This window comes from Bos grunniens, chromosome 11 (assembly GCF_055505025.1).
Source record: "Bos grunniens cultivar Pamir isolate PY7600 chromosome 11, Bosgru_T2T1.0, whole genome shotgun sequence".
Classification (NCBI taxonomy): domain Eukaryota; kingdom Metazoa; phylum Chordata; class Mammalia; order Artiodactyla; family Bovidae; genus Bos; species Bos grunniens.
Genome location: NC_141175.1, coordinates 32,753,779 through 32,766,575, shown reverse-complemented (window position 1 = coordinate 32,766,575; position 12,797 = coordinate 32,753,779). Strand labels below are relative to the sequence as shown.

The 12,797-nt window shown below is 43.2% G+C and overlaps 1 protein-coding gene across 3 annotated transcripts in view; it reads left to right on the top strand.

Annotated features, from left to right (window-relative positions):
• Positions 1 to 9,621, top strand: part of WDCP (WD repeat and coiled coil containing) — a 30,954-nt gene extending 21,333 nt beyond the window's left edge. For all 3 annotated transcript variants that reach the window (XM_086325775.1, XM_086325776.1, XM_086325777.1), the window contains 3 exons: positions 751 to 2,554; positions 5,245 to 5,362; positions 7,838 to 9,621. In XM_086325775.1, the coding sequence (XP_086181901.1) occupies positions 770 to 2,554; positions 5,245 to 5,362; positions 7,838 to 7,965 (2,031 nt within the window). In that variant the 5' untranslated portion in view covers positions 751 to 769 and the 3' untranslated portion in view covers positions 7,966 to 9,621. The remainder of the gene's footprint in view (positions 1 to 750; positions 2,555 to 5,244; positions 5,363 to 7,837) is intronic.
• The last annotated feature ends 3,176 nt before the right edge of the window (positions 9,622 to 12,797 follow it).

The window sequence follows — 12,797 nt, the reverse complement described above, 5'->3', positions numbered from 1 at the left end:
TCTGGAAAGTATTTTGTTATAAGATATGGAAGGCAAGTTTCTTAACCTTTTAGAGCTTCAGCTCTGTTGTCTCTCACATAAGAATAATAGTGCTGCCCTCACTGGACCATTACATGGATTGTATTGAATTCCAGATGCTTTTGAACTGTGGTGTTGGAGAAGACTCTTGAGAGTCCCTTGGACTGCAAGGAGATCCATCCAGTCCATTCTAAAGGAGATCAGTCCTGGGTGTTCATTGGAAGGACTGATGCTAAAGCTGAAACTCCAGTACTTTGGCCACCTCATGAGAAGAGTTGACTCACTGGAAAAGACTGATGCTGGGAGGGATTGGGGGCAGGAGGAGAAGGGGACAACAGAGGATGAGATGGCTGGATGACATCACCGACTCGATAGACATGAGTTTGAGTGAACTCCAGGAGTTGGTGATGGACAGGGAGGCCTGGCATGCTGTGATTCATGGGGTCGAAGAGTTGGACACGACTGAGCAACGGAACTGAATTGAACTAGCACCACATATGGCACATTCTGGATATGTTTATTCTCTTCCTTTCCTTCTAATTTGGCCAGCAAATTCCTATAGTAGCTGGGTGTGTTTATAGGATATTGTCTTTTTGCATATTCGGTAAGAGTCGAGTCATCCTGATTTCCTCTGTTTTGCCGTGTCTCACATTTCACAGAAAGGCTAAACCAGTTGTCTGGATTTGTCTGGTTATATTTTCATGGTGTAACTTTCCTTCTTGATTATTTCAGAGAACCTTTATCAGAAAGGATGGAGTTGGGACAAGGAAAACTTCTCAGGACTGGACTGAATGCATTATATCAAGCAATACACCCAATTCATGGCCTTGCTTGGACTGATGGGACTCAGGTAGTCCTCACCAATTTACAGCTTCACAGTGGAGAGGCCAAATTTGGGGACTCAACGGTCCTTGGACAATTTGAACACGTGTATGGGGTGTCCTGGGCCCCGCCTGGTGCAGCTGACACACCCACTCTGCTCGCTGTCCAGCACAAGAAGTGTGTCATCGTGTGGCAGCTGTGTCCTAGCCCTGCAGAGACAAGCAAGTGGCTGATGTCTCAGCCCTGTGAAATCAGACAGTCATGCCCTGTCCTTCCCCAGGGCTGTGTGTGGCACCCAGAAAGTGCCATCCTGACTGTGTTGACTGCTTGGGATGTCTCCGTGTTCTACAATATCCATTGTGACAGTTCCCAAGTCAAAGTGGACATCAGCACTGAAGGCCTCATTCATTGTGCATGTTGGACCCAGGATGGCCAGAGGCTGGTGGTGGCAGCAGGCAGCAGCCTACATTCTTACATTTGGGACAGTGCTCAGAAGACTCTTCACAGGTGCTCCCTCTGTCCCATCTTTGATGTGGACAGCTACGTGCGTTCAATCAGAGCCACTGTGGACTCACAAGTCGCTATAGCCACTGAGCTTCCGCTGGATAAGATTTGTGGGTTAAGTGCTTCTGGAACTTTTGACATTCCTCCTAGTGGTGAAGACACTTGCCTGCATGCTTTACCAGTTACTGATCGAGTTTCCTCTGAAACAAATTCTGAAACACCAGTGTCGTCATCCTATTCTGAGCCTCTGGATCTAACTCATATCCACTTCAACAGATTTAAATCTGAAGGTAGTTCTCTTACTTGTCTAAGAAAAAAAGACTACTTGATAGGAACTGGCCTGGATTCTTCACATTTGGTCCTCTTGACCTTTGAGAAGGAGGTTACCTGCAACAGAAAAGTCATCATTCCAGGCATTCTGGTTCCTGATCTAATAGCATTTAATCTTAAAGCACAAGCAGTCGCAGTGGCTTCCAATACATCTAATGTAATTTTTATCTATTCTGTCATTCCATTATTAATGCCAAACATCCAGCAGATTCAGTTAGAGAGTAATGAAAGACCAAAAGGCATATGTTTCTTGACAGATAAATTACTATTAATTTTGGTGGGAAGACAAAAGTCCATGGACTCGGCATTTCTTCCTTCTTCAAAATCTGACCAGTATATGATTCGTTTGATTGTTAGAGAGGTAATGCTGAAAGAAGACTCTCCAGTGACACTGAGTGAAAACCAAAGTGGTAACTCTGCTTTCAGTACTCTGATAAATAAAACAAATATAAAAAAGCTAATTGAAGATCTTTCACCAGATTTTTGTCACCAAAGCACAGGGCTCTTGTTCACAGCTAATAGCAGCAGTCAAAGTGGACAGCCTGGAAGAACCCTTATTAAAGAAATAGAAAGTCCGGCATCCAGCATCTGTGATGGCTCCACATTCCTAGAAACTCTAGATGCCAGGCCTGTTAACTGGTCAGTAACACCGCCCAGACCCAACGGCACACCAGCCCACACCAGTACCGCAGAACCTCCTAACTTAGAACGGGAAAAGGAAACGTACCAGCTGTCTAAGGAACTGGAAGTTGTATCTAGGAACTTGAGTGAAGTGCAGCGACATCTTTCTGAACTCAGTGACTTTCTGCACAATGGAAGGAAATCCTCTCCAGTGTACCCACTCTCTCAGGATCTGCCTTATGTTCACATCACTTGCCAGGTAACTTCTCTGGGGGAGCTACCACTGGCTCCTGTAGCCAATATGTGCTGCAAGAGAAATCTATTGTTGAGGCAGTAGGGTTCTAATTGAACTTCACTGAGCTGGGCCTGTTATGTTCAGGCAAGTTGTTAAACCTTTTCAGGTTGGTTGGATAGGCCCACATAGCAATATACACCATGACTTTATCATGCACATGGTATGAAAACATGAATTCTTGCACTCATTCTGGCAATCTATGTTTAGAAAACAAATTCTTAAATCATGCTGTTTCATTGAGAAGACCTTTTCTTATATGCAGTTGCAAGCTCTCTTCCATTTATAAGAAAGGTTATAGTCATTATAATTTTTTAATGTATCTATGTATGCCTGTATATGCAAACATAAAATATTATTTAAATGGGCTCATATAATATCTATTTTATCATGAATACTTTCCCACTGAACTTGGCCCTGCTTCTTCCTGTAATCCACTTTTAGCTAGCAGCTTAATGTGGATCCTTGCATATTTTTTCTTTCTACTCGTATAATCTTACACAGATCTTTGCCTAATTCATAGGTATATAGGTGTTGGGGTGGTGATTTTCTCATTGTTTTACAAACATGGGGTCATATGGTGTATTCTTTACTTCATGCTGAGAGTATTCTGTTTATTCAGTTCTTCCCTTGTTGATGGACATTCACTTTGTTTTCAGTTCTTAGCCACTCCAAATAGTGCTGTAATAGTATTCTCGTATGTATCTATTTATATTCATACTTTTATTTCTATTGGCTTGGTTCCCAGAAGTGGAAGTGCAGATTTGAAGAGTGTGTGTGTGTATATATATATATATATAAAATACGTATATGCTTCTACTTTTAATAGAGTTGCCAGATTGCCTTTCAAAGACTTTTTACTAAACAATGAATCATCACATGCCCATCAGCAATATATGGGACTATCCTTTTTCTTACATCCTCACCAATCTGATGAATGTGAAGTAGTATTTCACTTTTATTAATTGTTTTTCCCTTACTATTGGCTATGATGAATGCTTAATCGTGGATGACTCTTTGTGACCCCCATGAACTGTAGCCTGCCAGGCTCCTCTGTCCATGGGATTCTGCAGGTGAGAATACTGGAGTGGGTTGCCATTTCCTACTCTAGAGGATCTTCCCAACCCAGGGATCGTACCCTGTCTCTTGTGTCCCCTGCATTGACAGGCAGGTTCTTTACCACTGCGCCACCTGGGAAGCCCCTGGTAATTCACTACTGTTAATGAATTTGAGTATATCCTCCTGTTTTTTGGTCAGTTGAGTGTGAATTGCCTTTTGCTCATTTTTCGCTATTGAGTTACCAGTTTACAAGAGGTTTTTCTACAGAAATTGATGTGTAGTAATCTATGTTTTCTTATATTATTTTTTAGTTTTAACATTAGTTTTTACATTTATGTTTTTAATCATTGATTAAAATTTTCTGAAAGATAAATAGTTGCGCTACCAACATTATTAAAAATCCATCTTTATCCCACTGAACTTGATCTACCAAATTTCTCATATATAAACTTACATATCCTGAGATCTAATTCTGGTTACTTCTTACTGCAGCCACTGTAATACTGGTCTTTGTCTAAAACTTTAACAATACCACACTGATTTGATTACTGTGGAGTTATATATTTTTGTTTAAAGATATATAGATATATCTGTTGTCAGTTGATAGCATTTTTTAAGCAATAAAGCATTTTAAAATTAAGGTATGTACATTATTAGACATATGCAGTTGCATACTTAACTACAGAATATGCACTGTGCGTCCTCCACGGCTTGGTTATGTGTGACTCTTTGTGACTCCATGGACTGGAGCACCCCAGGCTCCCCTGTCCATGGGATTCTCCAGGGAAGAATACTGGAGTGGGTTGCCATTTCTTCCTCCAGAGGATCTTCCCAACCCACGGATCGAACCCATGTCTCCTGCATTGGCAGGAAGATTCTTTACCACTGTGCCACCTGAGAAGCCCAGAATATGCACTGCTGCTGCCACTGCTGCTAAGTCACTTCAGTCGTGTCCGACTCTGTGTGACCCCATAGACGGCAACCTACCAGGCTCCCCCGTCCCTGGGATTCTCCAGGCATCCAATGCATGAAAGTGAAAAGTGAAAGGGAAGTCACTCAGTCGTGTCCGACTCTTAGCGACCCCATGGACTGCAGCCTACCAGGCTCCTCGGTCCATGGGATTTTCCAGGCAAGAGTACTGGAGTGGGGTGCCATTGCACTAGGAAACCAAAAAACTTCATGTGGCTCACTTTATTGTGACACTCACTTTATTTCAGTGGCCTGGAACCAAAACCTGCAATATCTCTGAGGTATGCCTGTTTCTAAAACAGCTGAGCAGTTTTTCCTCACCATCTGATTGTATCTTTCTCAGGCTGCCATCCATCATCCTATAATGCTATTAGTCTCATCCTAGAAAAACCAATTCCTAAAGATAAAGACATAACCTTGGGGAGGAACAGAGCAAAAGGAAATTTGGGGTTGTGGCTTGTCTGATTCTTTAGTTGTGCAAAATAATGCAGCAAAAAGCTCCTTATTTAACACTGAAGTTCAGAGTGGTAATAGATAAGAATTTTTTAAACTGTACATTCTATTCTTAGGAAATGTTAACCCCATTGCTTCTTCAATCAGTTTAACAATTTTTATCTTTATTTTTGAAGAAATCTCATTTTGTACATCCTGTTGTTGAAAAAAGAATGATGCTTCTCTGCAATGGCAAGCTAAGACTCAGCACAGTCCAACAGACTTTCGGCCTCTCTCTTGTTGAAATGCTGCATGGTAGGTAAAATTCAGAAGGCGACTCTACCCGACATCCCCTCCCTCAATTTTGTGACTGTCACTGGTGATGAAATGAAGTGTACCAACCATTCAGTGATTCAGTAGACAGTTAAAAAGTATTATTAATAGTTATTGTATATCTAGGCCTGTTATAGGTGCCGAAACACATGGAAAATATGGGTTCTGCCCTTAAGGAACTTATAACCTAGTTGAAAAACCTGAGTGCACACATGAAAAAACTAAATAGAGTTACAAAGCAATATGTAACAACTGCAGAAGATGACAGAAGACCTCGTATATACCAGTTGCATTAAAACGTAAAAAGCATGGCAGAATATTTCTTTCGTGTTGAGGGGGGTGCTCTGTGCGCACACAAACATTCTTTCATTTGTTTATGTATTTATTTATTTTAATTTGAATTTATTTGTTTTAATTGGAGGCTAATTACTTTACAATGTTGTATTGGTTTTATTAATTTTGGGGCCACACCACATGCCGAATGAGATCTGAGATCTTAGTTCCCCAGCTAGGGATTGAACCCTTGTCCGCTGCAGTAGAAGTCTTTGCCACTGGATGGCTAGGGAAGTTCCTACATTCTTTTTTTCAAAATATTCTTTCCCATTGTGGTTTATCACAGAACACTGAATATAGTTCTCTGTGCTATACAGTAGAACCTTATTGTTTTCTTTCTTTTGGGGGGCCGTGCCTTGAAGCTTGTGGGGTTTCAGTTCCCCAGCCAGGGATTGAACCCAGGCCACAGCAGTGATAGCCTGGAATCCTAACCACTGGGCCACCAGGAAATTCCCATAGAATATTTCTTAAAGGCATTGTCATTTTTTTTTTTTTTAATTGAAGGATAATTGCTTTACAGAACTTTGTTGTTTTCTGTCAAACCTCAACATGAATCAGCCATAGGTATACATATGTCCCCTCCCTTGTGAACCTTCCCCCCATCTCCCTCCCCATCCCACCCCTCTGAATTGATACAGAGCCCCCATTTGAGTTTCCTGAGCCATACAGCAAATTCCCGTTGGCTATCTATCTTACATATGGTAATGTAAGTTTCCATGTTACTCTTTCCATGCATCTCACCCTCTCCTTCCCTCTCCCCATGTCATATGTAAGTTTCCATGTTACTCTTTCCATGCATCTCACCCTCTTCTCCCCTCTCCCCAAGTCTGTAAGTCTCTTCTCTATGTCTGTTTAGGAGCATCTCACCCTCTCCTCCCCTCTCCCCGTGTCTGTAAGTCTCTTCTCTATGTCTGTTTAGGAACTGTCATTTTAATATGCAGCAAACATGCGCACATGAAGGACGCTCCTAGATGGCTTAGGACTGACTCATGCCTGTGTTCCATCCTATGGGGAACATGGTGGTTTTCTTATGCCTCAGTCTTCAGGACAGCCACACACTAAACATAAATTTTTTTTTTTCCATTCCTTTTTTTTTTTCCTGCTAAACATTATAGCATCAGCATTTTTCTATTTTGATACATGCATTTATGATACAACTTGATAATTGTAATTTTTACTGGGTTAACATTCTATCTTGGATGTACCATATTTTTTTTCCTTCCAGTTTTATTGAGATACAGTTGACATGCAGCACTATAAAGTGTACAACATAGCAATTTGACTTAAATACATCATGTAAGTTAGTGAACAGCCACCATCTCATATAGATAGAAAAAATTTTTCCTTGTGATGAGTAGTATTTACTCTTAATACCATATTTCAGTTGGCCTTGTTTTCTTTGACATTTAAGTGGTTTCCAATTTTTCATTATCATCAATAACACTAATAAAAACCTTTCTGTATTTTATACATTTTTGGAAAGTGTAGATTTTCAGAAGTGAAATTACAGGGTCACAGTAGACTCAAAAGAACCAGAGAAAGTCCAGGTATGTGTTACACCAGTGGTCCTAGGTTACCGCAGAACAAACTATTTAGGATTATCTGGGCACTTCTAGCCTGGCACTAGTCAGCTCAACCTTCTTGTTGAGTATGGTATGGATCTCAAAAATATAGAGGTTTCCTCCATAGAGTTGCTATTGCCAGCTGCGCATAGTTTCTGGAGAAACTATTAGATGGCATTAGAAAAGGTAGGGACGCCATATACAACCCCTAACATCAGCATGCACACATGCACACACAAGCTCAAATACATGACACTGACCCTTTAGTGCCTAGCCCGGGCATTAATACATGTCCCTTAGCTCTACCTGTCACCTGTCGTCAATATCCCATTCCTGCCATGGAACCTGACCCTAAGTTTCACCCGGCCCCTCCATCTCTGTAAAGTCTTGCGATGGTCAGGTTCAGGATTATCAACTACTACATTCTTTCTCTCAAAAAAGTTGTATTTGTGATATTTTTCTTTATTGAGTAAGACAGGATATCCTGAATTGCCTGTATGTTTATTTAGAATTGCTTGTGTGTTTATTTTAGAATTGCCTGTGTATTTATTATACTTTGCAGACTCTCACTGGATCCTTCTCTGTGCGGACAGTGAAGGCTTCGTCCCCTTAACTTTCACAGCCACACAGGAAATAATCATAAGAGATGGCAGGTCAGATGACTTCCGAAACTCTGCCTCAGAGCCTTGATAGCAATCCTTCTCTTGGAGTCTTCAGTGATGGATTCCCCAAAGCGGAGATACTACCGGCTCTTCTGACCATACTGGCAGTGTAGTCTGATACTTGTCAGCAGAGTATGTGCTGAACAGCCTCGCAGACCAGGCCATTACTAACAAGAGCTGTTTTCCAAGGTGGACGCTCCCCAGCTGAGGTCTGCAATGCCGCTGGGAGGTAAAGCACTTGCCATGGCTGGCTCTGCCACTCTTCCCCCCAGGCTGCTGTTCCCTGCTCTGCAGCAGAGCCCAGTCTTTGTTAGATGGCTCAGAAAGCAGTTATTTATGTATTCATGACTGTGTGGTTTTGTCTAAGGGCAGAATTCCCGGCACAAAACAATATTATGGTGCCATATGGATTGTGTTTTATGGTTTCTCTGAGGCTTTCTGTCCCTTGCCCAAAACGGCATTAAAGCTTTTAGAAGCACTTAAAAGGTACTTCAAGATTGTAATAGATCTTCTTCTTGGCTTCAAGTTGAGTGTGAGGAGTGCTGGAGAACATCTGCTCCAGCGTCTCTTTTTACCCTCAACGAGTAGTAATGCACAGAGCTCAAAGGAAAACAAAAAATCGATTCATTTCTGCTCCCAGGACTACCTAGAACAGGAAGTAGTTCTGATGTTGGATTTAAACCTAACCCTCTCACTTCCCTAGAAAATTCTGGCTGACAAAAGTCCAGGAGCTCCTGAAATCTGGCCCTGGGCATATTTCAAATGATACTTAAAGTGCTTTGACTCCCCCGGGCCCCACTGAAGCAGGTCCTGATGTTACTAGCACAGTGCCAAGCACAGGTGAGGCCTGTGGCAGGATTTTGTGCTGTTGTCACTCAGGATTTTCTCCCTGAGAGGTTACTCATCTCCTATTTTGGGGATCATAAAAATGCCCTATTTTTCTCCCAGTAATTAACTCCCTTAGTTTAAATTGCCACCTTAATTTGTCTATTTTTATGTTCTCCCTGTTCAAGTCTTACAGGTCAGCATAGAATCTGTGAGAGAAAGTATTTCAGAAAGTTGAAGGTTACACTGAATCTGAGATAGTTTCTTATAATTATGGGCTAAAGCACCAGTTTAACTTAGTGGAAAGAGCCCTGATCCCAGCTTCAGATAGACTCACCACTTTTCACAGAGTCATAAACTTCTGGCACTGCAGCGTAACAAATGGATTGATGTGTGACTAGTCAGAACACATCTGCAGGTATGTTGTTGCAGCCATAGGAGCTCAGATGCATAGGAGCACAAATGCTTCTTCTCTTTTCTTTTAAAGTCATCTGGAAAGATCTTATACCCTTGAGGACTCCTGTCTGCTAGTTTATGAAGATGGAGCAGGGATAGGGAAGAGGCGAGAGCCACTTTGCGGTTGAAATGCATTAGAGGAGCTGCTCGGGTAATGGGAATGGAGGCCACTTGTCTGGAATCAGTTGCTGGAGAGCAGTGGCTGAGGACAGCCTGAGGCCTGGCTCCATTTTCGAAGGAAGTGTCTGGTGGGGTGAAACCACACAACTGTGAAGCCTCAAGACGGGGTCTGGGGGACCTGATGGCAAAATCTGTGTAGGTGCCCCAGAGTATATGTTACAATTGTTTCGCTGGTCAGAATCCTGTGAATGAGTCTTCAATAAAATCACTAATGGTTGTTGCAGCTGTTGTGAATGTTTTTGTTTTTTAAGTTCATTTATTTTTGTGTGCGTCAGGTGGCATGCAGAATTTCCCAGACCAAGGATTGAACTTAGGCCCTCTGCATTGGAAGCGAAGAGTGCCAGCCACTGGACCCCCAGGAGAATTCTGTTGTGAATGGTTTTTTTGTGTGGGTGTGTGTGTGTGACTATTTTAATATTTACTTTGTGATTGTTTCTGGTATGGAGGAATGTTCTTGATTTTTACATATGTTGTCTTCGTATTTCTTCTGGTGGACAGTCCAGGATATAAATTATTTCTTTCCAACAAATCTGATCCCATGACAGCTCTCATACAAAACATGTTTCCCTGGTCTCTACTGTATATAATCATTGAAATAAATAAAAGATAATCCAGTATTTGTTGTTTTGGGGAGAGAAGGAAACAGGGAGAGAAGAGCTAAATACTTTAAATTATTGTTTAAGGTTATATTGAGAATATTCTACATAGAAACATTACTTACAAATCTCATTTTGTGCCCCAATCTTAAAACTTTTTGTATGGTATTATTTAGTAAGTGCAGTAGATGTAAAGTATTAGGAAGGCATGATAATAAAGTGAATCACCTATCCCGAATTTAAGAACCAGAACATACTAGGAACCATTCAAGCTCCCTATGTATCCCTCCAGGACCCTTCTCCATAGAAGTAACTCCACCCCAGATGCTTATCTCTTGATTGTTGTAAATTATCATTTCTTCTTTTCTACTTTTTATTTTATGTTTTTAGCTGCACCATGGGGCTTGGGGGATCTTAATTCCCAGACCAGGGATTGAACCCAGGCCACTGTAATGAAAGCACCAAGTCCTAAGCACTGGACCACCAGGAACCTCCCTCTTTTTATTTGTTTATTTTTGGTTGTACTGGGTCTTCACTGCTATGTGCAGGGTTTTTCTATGTGTGCTGAGCAGGGGCTACGCTCTAGTTCTGGGGTGAAAGCTTCTCATTGTGGTGGCTTCTCGTTGTGGTAGCTTCTCATGGCGGGGCAGAAGTTCGAGGCACACAGGCTCAGCAGTTGCAGTGCACAGACTTAATTGCCTCGGGGCATGTGGGATCCTCCTGGATCAGGGATCGAACCCATGTCCCTGCATTGGCAGGCAGACTCCCAACCACTGGACGACCAAGGAAGTCCCAACTTCTACCATTTGATAATGGTATAACCCACACGTTGCAACACTTTTCTCTCAATACATACTAGGTATATGTGTGGAATGGGTTGGTGGAGACTAAGGAGAGACCAAGTTAGGGGTTTTGGTGACTGGATAGATGCTGACATAGATTTACCTAAAATACAGGAGGCAGAACAAGTGTGGGGAGAAGGACATGTGATGTTTTAACTGCCTGGAGGACACTGAGGTGGGCATCTGATCTCCAGTTCTGGGCACAAAACCATTTCTCCCATTTCTAACTGCTCTTAGGCAAGTTGCTTAATTCACTAGTCTATTTTCTCACCTGAAAATGAGATAATACCTGCTTCATAGGGCTGTCATGAGGAAGAAATGGAATTACACCCTTTGGTCAGCCCATGATCGCCTCCCATCTCCGAGATCCAACACTTGACCCCTGGGGTGGCCCCGACTCGGTTTCCTAGGAGACTGCACTCCCGGGAAATAGAAGTAACATCAAAAGTAGCACAAGCTTCTGATCCCACCTGCATTGCCCAGGTTTCCAAAGCACTGCATAACCACCTGGTAGAAACTGCCTTGTACCTGGTACTGTCTCCACACGGCCAGTGATTGTCCAGTGTTAAGAAACTGTTCTGGGAACTTTCTTGGTGGCCCAGTGGTTAAGAATCCACCTTTCAGTGCAGGGTACTCATGTTTGATCCATTGTCAGAGAACTAAGATCCCAACTAAGAACTTAGTTGCCGAGGGGTAACTAAGCATGCCAACCCAACAAAGACAGTACAGCCAAAAGAAAAACAAGCAAGCCAACAAAAACCTGTTCTGTAGGTGTGTGTGAGTGTGCAATGTGTGACGTATGTGTGTGCTGTATGTGCCTCTGCAGAGCAGGGGGTGAACAGAGTTTCCTATCAGCCCCTTTCTGAATCAGGAAGAGAGGCTGAGCCCAGCTCTTTCTCTGGAGCCCTGTGACCTCAAGGATCAGATGCCCTTGTCAGTGTTACGGGCCCAGAAAGCTCAGGCATCAGACAGACCGGGTCACACTCTGTGCTCTCTTTGAGGTCAGGTTCCTTCTCTTGCTACACATTTGTTGTTGTTCAGTCGCTCAGTCATGTCTGACTGCAACCCCATGGACTGTAGCACGCCAGGCTCCTCTGTCCTCCACTGTCTCCTGGCGTTGGCTCAAATTCATGTCCATTGAGTCAGTGAAGAACTCCACTCCAGTATTCTTTCCTGGAGAATCCCATGGACAGTATGAAAAGACAGCATTTGTAGAGGAAGCCAAATGCTTTAAGCTCTGAGGAGCACTATCTGAGTGTGTCTGAGCTCTGACTATCTTAGACCTTCAATCTCACCTCACACTTATGAGGCAGCCAGAGGGCTAAAGAGGAAGTGGAAGGGGGCCTAGCCCTGCAGTGGGCTTGGGAAGGGTAGAACTGGGGGCAGGGGAGGAATGTGGGGGGCAGATCTCACCTCCTGGTCCCCCTGTGGGTACCCAGGCTTCTCTAGGAACACTTGCTGGGGCATCAGGGCCCCAGGGGTTCCCCAGCTCCTCCCCAGGCCCCAAACCCACACAAGCTACTATGGTCCACTGCCCTAGCCGATGTCCTCAACTCCTTGTCTCCTCCCACAGGGAACCTGTGGTCTGAGGAACTGCAGATATTCTGGGACACATGGCTGAGGTAACATGGCCAGTTTAAGTGACATCAGGCACCCTCCCCTTCCCTCCTTGAGACAGATTTTCCAGGAGGTGGGATGAGAAGGCTGGCCACAGTCACATTTTACAGACTCAAACAGAGCTTCCTAGGTGGCTCAGCAGTAAAGAATCTGCCTGCCAATGCAACAGATGTCAGAGACGTGGGTTCAGTCCCTGGGTTGGGAAGATCCCCTGGTGTAGGAAATGTCAACCCACTCTACTCTTCTTGCCTGGGAAACCCATGGACAGAGGAGACTGGCATGCTGCAGTCTGTGGGGTTGCAAAGAGTCGGACATGACCGAGCACACACACAAGCAAGCAAGTA